General features: G+C 44.5%; 1 protein-coding gene across 1 annotated transcript in view; it reads left to right on the top strand.

Moving 5' to 3' along the window:
* Positions 1 to 7,957, top strand: part of tbxa2r (thromboxane A2 receptor) — a gene marked incomplete at its 3' end in the record, with an annotated part of 16,183 nt that extends 8,226 nt beyond the window's left edge. The window contains exons 2-3 of the mRNA XM_080729457.1: positions 1 to 700; positions 7,664 to 7,957. The exon at positions 1 to 700 is cut by the window's left edge and continues 178 nt beyond it. Coding sequence (XP_080585583.1) covers positions 1 to 700; positions 7,664 to 7,957 — 994 coding nt within the window. The remainder of the gene's footprint in view (positions 701 to 7,663) is intronic.
* Between the last annotated feature and the right edge of the window lie 1,261 nt (positions 7,958 to 9,218).

Here is a 9,218-nt window from a genome sequence, read left to right as displayed (position 1 = left end):
CTCGTCCGTCTTCACCACGCTGGGCCTGAGCTCCAACCTCATCGCCTTCGTCGTGCTCATCAAGTCGTACCAGCGCACGCACAGCCGCTCGCGCTCCTCCTTCCTCATCTTCCTGTGCGGCCTGGTGATGACCGACTTCATGGGCCTGCTGACGACTGGCTCCATCGTGGTGTCCTTCCACGTCACGCACTTCAACTGGCGCCAGCTGGACCCGGACTGCCACTTCTGCAACTTCTTTGGCGCGTCCATGGTCTTCTACGGGCTGTCGCCGCTGCTGATGGGCGCCGCCATGGCCGTGGAGCGCTTTGTGGGCATCAACTGCCCGTTCGCCCGCTCCGCTGCTCCCAAGCGCCGCGCCGTCTCCATGGTGCTGGCGGCGTGGGCGCTGGCCGGCTGCGTGGCGTTGCTGCCCCTGGTGGCCGGCGTGGGGAGCTACCACATGCAGCTGCCCGGCTCCTGGTGCTTCCTGAACATCGGCGGCGAGGGCGGCGGTGACAGGGCCTTCTCGCTGCTGTTCTCGCTGGTGGGACTGCTGTCCCTTGCCGCGTCCTTCGTGCTCAACACGGTCAGCGTGGTCACGCTGGTCAGGGTGTGCTGCGGCCAGGACGGCCGCCAGCGGAGGCGCGACTACGAGGTGGAGATGATGGTGCAGCTCCTCCTGATCATGGTGATCGCCTCCATCTGCTGGTGCCCCCTGCTGGTGAGTTGTGTGGTGATATATGTATGCATTTATGTATGCAAGACATTTACACTGTATGCACTAGTCTAATAGACTAGTGCATAGATTTCTATATTATGCACTAATTAATTGTCTTGATATGTGTGGAGTCTGTAGACAGTATTGTGTACGAGCAAGCATTTGAATGAGTGTATGCATAAGTAAATGCATGCAGCCGTGACATCATTTTGTAGGCAGAGGAGAATCTGCCCCCAGATCATTTTCTGTCCCTCGCTATTTCCAACAGATCCGAGACAAAAATAACGACTAAAGTATAATTCTAACACTTTCCTTTCAACAACAAAGAGAAGAAAAATGTGTAAATAGTAAAAAGATTCACGGAAACTGGGGGCAGAAATTCTCCTCTGCCTACAAAATGATGTCATACTTAACAGCCCCATAGCTTTATTTAACCAGGCAAGGCAAGATTAAGAACACATTCTTATTTACAACTGTGGGCTGGCAAAGACAAGTGGGGCTAAAAGAAAACAACAATCTTGTTAAAACAATACAAACGGCACAATATAAAACAACCTAATGTACAGGACATTAAAATGCAGGCAATAAAGCATGATAACGCATTACCGCAAAGCTGAAAATCCAACACAAAAGATGGGGCTAACAGTTAGAGACAGCAGCTTTTGTGTTTGGTTATTTATTTGTATGCATGCATACCATCACCAGGTACCTCGGGGGAGTCCAAGATGTGTATTGCACTGAGCAGTGTCGTGGCGTGTATGTGCATCTGTGTGTAGGAGACACAATGAGCATGCATTGTGAGTCAAACAGTTTAAATATAAAGTCAGTAGTAAATTAAATATGACTGCCTGCTGCCAGGTTCAGCAGAATAGCTGCTGTGCTGATTGACAAGAAACACAATGCCAGGGGCTTGTTAGTAAGCTGCCACAAGCCAGCACTGTCCAGGAACCCTGTTGGCCTTGTTTCAGCGTGTGCATGTGTGTGTGCACGCACGTGCCATGCATGCATGCGTTTGTATATTTGTTTGTATAGCAATTATCGGACTTGCATGCGCGTGTGATGTCAGATATGTGTAGCTGTGAACATCGTAAGCTTGTAACTTGTAAGCATTATGTTTACGTGTGCGTGCATGTGTATGTGTGTGCGTACTGTACACGCATGCTTTTGGGTATTTGTTTGTATGTCATTTATTTATGTTGCATATGTGTGTGATCTCGGTTATGTGCGATTGTGTGTGTTTGTGTTTGTGCGTGTGTGTGTGTGTGTGTGTGTGTGTGTGTGTGTGTGTGTGTGTGTGTGTGTGTGTGCGTGTGTGCATGTGTGTGCGTGTGTGTGCGTGTGTGTGCGTGTGTGTGTGTGTGTGTGTGTGTTGCTGGATGATAAGGCCTCTGGGAGAGCAGACCATCTCCGGCTGGAGGCAGGCAGAGGGGGATATCCGCTCTCCCTCTCATACACCCTGTTCCATCTCTCTGATCGCTCTTTCTCTTTCTCCTCCCTTATGGGTCTTTATGCTGCCTGATGGACTTTGATTACAATTTAAAACAACAAATTAGTCAATTAGCAACATGGTCATGGTCATTTGATCTGATCAAACCCCCCTCCAAAAACAACGTTATAGGGATAGTTCACCCGCAGAATGACTTTCTTTCAATCGATTACTCACCCCATGGAGACTCAAATTCATGGATATGTTTTGTTTTTTGTCGCATTCCTAAGCCAATAGTTTGAGCTAGGAGACTCTTCGTGTCTCCATAGGGAACAAAGCAGGCTCTTTGTGTCTCCACTGCTGGTCATCAAATTATTGGCTTAGAAATGCGACAAAAAATATCCATGAATTCAAGTCTCCATGGGGTGAGTGATCAAAAGAAAAAAAATTGTCCCTTTAACCCATTTAGGCCTAACCTATAGTTAGGCCCAAATCAGAAATTAGCCTACAAAAACAAATATGTTGATACATACTGTACATGTACTGTACGCCCCTCCCATACACTAAAATGTGTACCCGGCCTGAATGGGTTAATGTTAAGAACAGTAAAGAATGGTAAGAATGGTATATGTAAGTCACAATTGTGACACACTTTGGGTACATATTTCCACCACATACCTGTAACTCATGAAAATACTGATTTTTATTCAGTATTTCAATATGGAGAACACGTCTGACACGGCTAAAACATGCTTTGAATGAATCTGTCCCTCAAGATGAAGAAAAGATAAATTAAAAACATCTATCACTCCAGGGTCCCAGATTCTATTCTGTATCTGGGACCCTCCTTTTCCCCCTCTACACCAAATCTCTACATCAAACGTTGCCGCTCTACACACGCTTTATGGTGTGAGCTTGTAGATCAGCTATTTTGGGCAAATGTTCGCCACATGTTTGACACGCCCAGAATAGGGATGCTAGGGTTCATGTGGTTAAATAAAGGCAAAAGAAAGAAAGAAAATGGGAATGCAGAGCTGCATTCTAAGACATTTTTGTATTCATACCAGCCTTAGTGCTTGGTCTAGCTCTATTTATGAGAAAATAAACACCACATTTTACATTCAAGTGGCTTACCATGGACTTGATGTGACCTTTGGGGTGCCCCATCTCCTTATCGTTTGTCTAGTGTATACCAAAATCGGTCCCTGGAAATGACAGATGTAAAATATCGTTCAACTAAGCGGTGGCCTTTGACCGGCTGCATTCTGCAGTAGTTGTTATCAGTGAGACACTTTCCCCTAAAGGGTCGGCTAAAAAATGAGGCATTGCAAATCTCTCACTTCCGTACTTCCGTGCCTCATTTCTTCTTAGCGATGCAGCCTCCAGTTTAGCTGAACCCAGATCACCCGAGTGCTGTGGTTCTCAAACATTTTTGGCTCAGGGCACCCGGCCGGCACCCCTGTAAATAACGATTCAATCCACGGCACCCCTGAATTACATTGTTACTTCACAGTACCGTACATTTATGTACATCCTTCCCCATCCCCTAAGATAGAGCGATACGATTAGGACAGATCGAAAACTTTTATACTTGGTGTTTATCCTCTTCAACCCCACCATCCCTATTCTGGGGGCGAAACATTCAACAAAAATAGCCAATCTACAAGCTCACAACGCGTCACAAGCTTGTAGATCTTCTTGGTGTACTGTAGGCTAAAAAAGATTGCACCAAGTACAGTGCAACTCAGGCCTGTTTAAGTGGTTAAACTGAAATGATATTAATACATTCCAAATATTATCTGTGGCAGTATTCTGTGGCAAACCTGGACTAGTGCAGAATCACATACACAAGACAACTAAAGCCTCTTAATGTCGACCTGAAATGGCATTTTGTGAGCCTCTAACTTCTATTGTGATGTATTTCCCAATGAAACATAAGATTGGGAGGTGTTGAGCTCAACTGGCTTGAGAATCATTGATTTGACAGTTAAAACTATCAAACTAGGCAGTCCTGAGTTAATAAATGATGAATCAAGATTATGTCATTACCTATTTCTCACCTCAAATGTTTTCAGACATTTTTATTTTACGGTTTATCAGTAAAAAATCAAACCTTGGTTCGAAGTGGAGCGGTGAATTTGAGCAGTTCCAGGTCTATGTTTTTGATTCTATGTGTTCTAAATCTATGAATTCTGTCCTAGATCTATAATGCAGTGATGTTGCTAGCTTTTTAATGTGTCATGCTGTTGTGTGTGTGTGTGTGTGTGTGTGGGGGGGGGGGGGTTAGTGTTGGTGCGTGCGCGTGTGTGTGTGTGTGCGTTTGTGTAGTGAGTGTGGGTGGGGGGGGGTGTGTGTGTGTGTGTGTGTCATGCTGTTGTGTGTGTGTGGGGGGGGGGGGGTGAGTGTTGCTGCGTGAGTGTGGGTGGGGGGGGGGGGGGTGTCATGATGTTGTGTGTGTGTGTGTGGGGGGGGGGGGGGTGAGTGTTGCTGCGTGCGCGCGTGTGTGTGTGTGTGTGTGTGTGTGTGTGTGCGTGCGTGCGTGCGTGTGTGTGTGTGTGTGGGGGGGGGGGGGGGGGGTGAGTGTTGCTGCATGTGTGTGTGTGTGTGTGTGTGTGTGTGTGTGTGTGTGTATGTGTGCCTGCACAACAGCGCCCCTCCTTTAACTTGTGTGGCCACTCAAGGTATTGCCAGGCTACAGACATAGCCACCCAGAGACATAGCCACCCACGGACATACCTGTCTATTGGGAGCGCTTTCACCGCTCCAAAAAGAGATGGCACTGTATGTAATGTGGCCAGCATGTTGGATACAGCAGATCACTGCTGTAACTGTGTACAGCACTGCCCTCTGTTGTCTGTTAGTAGAAGGAATCTTAGTGCTGTGTGGAAGATTGACTGCAGATAGAAATTTCTCACAGCTCAGTAAAGCCTCATTTACAGTTTACTTAAACCAAGGGTTCCCAAACCCTTTCAACTCAAGACCCAAAAGAGAAATTTGGTGTCTTCCCTGGACCCAAACATACAAAAATACATTTTGAATTAACCAGTTAAGCCTTATTTAATAAAACAGCTATTCCAAAGTTGTTCTACAAGTTCACAATAAACTCAACAAGCAGAATAACAAACTCACTTGTAGCTATTTTCACTTCCAACATTTTCATACTTTTGGTAAAAAGGAACCGTTTTTTTTAAAGAAAAAATAACAAAAAAAGAAAACAAAATATATATTAGTATTATTTTGTAGGAAAGACAAATATATTTATTCATTTATTTATGACATAAAAAGTGGTCCACGACTCAAAATGTCACAACCCTGTGTTTGGGGAAACACTGGTGTGAGACCAACCCTCAGAGACCTGAGAGCATTGTCTCATCTTCTGCTCATTTGGAACATCTCACACAGTGTGAGCCACTTGGATCACACCTCCTGAAATGTCTAGCTGCTCACCACCACACATCATTGTCTCTCACATTTGATTGGTCGACTATAAATGCCCAGAGTCATGAGCGATGAGCCATAAGCTGTATACAGTATGATGAGCCCCAGGGGTCCTTGGCAGTGTTTCAGGGGTCCCCAACTAAGTGAAGTCACTATAATTCAATTCACTTTAAATGATTATATGCAAGATATTTATGATTCTCTAAACATGTCATGTCAATATCACCTCTTCGAATGCATTTTTCATGTAGCCATCCATGTATGAACAATTAGACAATTTAATAGTAATAAATCAATTCAGTATCATTTGAGATTGGGGCTCATGGCCTAATTAAAGTGAATTTGCTGCTCTGTTACCTGAGTTTGAAAACTCCTGAACTAGTTTTAACACCAATAACCCCTTGGACCTAAACCCATGATATACTATGTTATGGTAAATGTTTACTTTTCTTGGGAAATGTAGATATTTCTATGCCATTGTAGGTCTCATGGTGTTTTCACTTTTGCAGACAAGGCAAGCATCTTAAGTTAACAGTTCTCTCTTGTTCCAAATCATGTTTACATACAATAATTGTATGTAAACATGATAAACATGACATAATTGGACAATTATTGTCCAATTATGTCAAGTGGGAGTAGTCTGGTCGTGTTTAACTCAATGTCCTACGTACTGTATGTGACATTTCAAAACGGGTGACCATCTCCTGTATTCTGTCATGTTTTCAATAGATATGATGTCTCTCTTTGAACTGTTCTACTATACTGGAAAACAAAACTTAAGGGTGATGACCCACAAAAGAATGGCATTGGCAAATGTTTCGAAAGTAGTTCTATTTTATAACCCATCGCTTTGTTTGATGTGTGCTGCTGTCCCTGGCCCAGATACATATTCTGACGAGCGCTGTAACCAAAGAGCCCGTAAAACCCCATCTTGTTTTGTTCGAGCTAAGAATGGCCACCTGCAATCAGATATGTGACCCCTGGATTTACATCATGTGTCAGGAGTCCCACCTCAGGCGAGTAGAGGGGAAATGAACGTAACAATCATGACAGCATGCTCTTGAAGTCATCATTCTCATAGCTTTTGGCTGTGATTGGCTGTGATTGCCTGCTTACCTAAAAAATAAGCAAACACGCTAATGAGATGGACTCAGCTGCTCATCAAAGAACTTCCGGCTTCCAAACTACATTACCCATGAGCATGCCTCAGGGTGCATCCGCTGCTGTGTATAGATAGTCCATTCCATTCCCAGGCTAATAATCCATTCACTTTGTGTGGTTTCATCTTATTTTTTTTTTCTTCACCAATAATGAATAATGTTGCCCTGTTATTTCTGCTTTCATAAGCTGCCCCACTAATAACACATATGGCTGCTCATCAAACCATAATCACCTCATCTCACAAAGGAATGTCTTGAATGCATGCATGCATGTGTCTCTCTCTCTCTCTCTCTCTCTCTCTCTCTCTCTCTCTCTCTCTCTCTCTCTCTCTCTCTCTCTGTGGTTTATATATATATATATATATATATATATATATATATATATATATATATATATATATATATATATAAACGACAGGAGGGACATGGTTGATTTTTGAGTTGAGTTTGAAGTTGAATTTGGAGGAACCTCAATGAAAAGCCATTTTGTAACTCCTAAAGAGGTGCGTTGGCATGTTTTAGCTCCACCAGGTCAGTGCTATTACTAAGAACTAAGTCTTGAGGCATGCCTCACATCACCTGTAGCCACATACAGTAGCCACGGCACATGGAAGAATTGTGTTGCCACCAAGCCCACCATCTCAAGGAGATTGCAGCAGCTGTGCCAACAACCCTGAGGGGACCACAACAAACATGCTGTGTGTGTATTATGGTGATCTTGTCATTGTTGATATTTATTTATTTTGTCGTTTCCTTTCCCCCTCCCTGTTCCCACATTTGTACCCTTCCGTTTTCTCTCATCCTCTTTCTCATATCCCATCATCATCTTCTCCTCCTCTCACTTCCCTCCATCTGTCCCTCTTTGCTCCACTTCTTCCCCCATCCCTGCCCTTCCTCCCTCCATCCATGCATCCACCCATCACCTCCATCACCACCACGCAGGTGTTTATTGCGCAGACTGTGTTGTCGGGGGGACGACTCCGGGTCATGTACCTGCTGCTCTGGCTGCGTTTCGCCACGTGGAACCAGATCCTGGACCCCTGGGTATACATCCTGTTCCGCCGGGCTGTGCTCAAACGGATCTACCCCAGCTTCGACTGGTCCCGGGGCTCCTTCATGACCACCGTGCGCAGGCTCACGCGCGCCTCCCTGCAGGAGACCCTCGGGCCGGAAGGTGACACGGTGAAAACGGACCTAGCGACCTCAAAGCTTACTCGGACTCCTTCCAAGCCGTGACGTCTTCTTCACTGGAGTTGTGTACGTTTGTTTGATTGTGTTCAGGCATTTTCGGTGGGCTGTTGTTTGTGCCTGTGACGTTTGCCTGTGACCACCGTGACAGAGGACAGCGTACTTGTACCTATAGACACTATATGACATTCCACAGTGAACTGTGTGGAGAAAACGGGCTCAGGGGCTTGTTCGAGGACACTTTATACAGGACACCTTGGCTGTTGATTAGCTACAGTACTAAAGGTGTTTAACCTGTGATCTTTCAATTACAGGACAGTCTCTGCAACAATTACACTGCCTTCAACCCAATAACTGAATCTTTACGAGTGTTGGATTCTATCTCATCTTCATTGACAGTTATGGAACTGCCCCTACGTGATATTTTAGTCCCGAGCTATCCGTTGTTATCTCTAGAGAGTGGCTCATTTTAACTGCACAGTCAGTTTCCGAATCAGAACGCATCCAACTTGCTGGTATTGTGTGCTGAGGTCAAAGGAGCTTATTATGTGCTGAAATCGGAGATGTAAGCATTAAGCAGCAGTTGACAACAGCATCTGGAGTATGTCAGGCCTTTCCTTTCCAGTCCTGTGTGCGTGTGTTATCTCAGCTCATCATCACTGATCCAGCGCCAAACCGCACTCCAAGATTGGGCCGGGCTGTCAGAGACTCAATAACTTACCAGCCCAAGTCGGCTATCATATTCCAAAGATGGTGCGTGCAGCTGTTCTCGAAGACAGTATAGCATCAGTAGCTATCCAAAACATTTTAACAACAGAGGGGCTGGTGGGGAGGACACAATGGCTATTATAAATTGTATAATAGTTTTCCTTTTCATTTTGCTGCAGCTGATATTTCACTGTGGTAGATACATATCGTAGATACATATCGTCTCTGTCAGGTGGAAACCTCCTATGTCCAAAACTATTACTTTTTTGGATTCAAATTCAAAAGTAGCAAAAGTAGCAGATCTACAAGCTCAAAATAAGGCGCAAAGAGACATGTTTTCAGCTTGTAGATCTTTTGTGTGGCTCTGTCTGTTGTTTGATCAAGTAACTCAAAAATGCTGAATATGCAGATAGGAGGTTTCTGCCCAACAACAGCAATATACACACATTCAAATAATAGTCATAAAACTTTAATCTACTGTACATCAACAGTACAGTAGCTCCCTAATTTAAGGCAGTTAATTCCTATGTTCCCTACATTTATATTGTTTGACAACGTATCAACAGTCATAGAGAAATATATAAACTAGAGGGCGGACTGC

This window comes from Nannobrachium achirus (genome assembly GCF_963921795.1).
Source record: "Nannobrachium achirus genome assembly, chromosome: 1".
Classification (NCBI taxonomy): Eukaryota; Metazoa; Chordata; class Actinopteri; order Myctophiformes; family Myctophidae; genus Nannobrachium; species Nannobrachium achirus.
The sequence above is the reverse complement of the archived record's forward strand: the minus strand, read 5'-3'. Positions and strand labels throughout refer to the sequence as shown.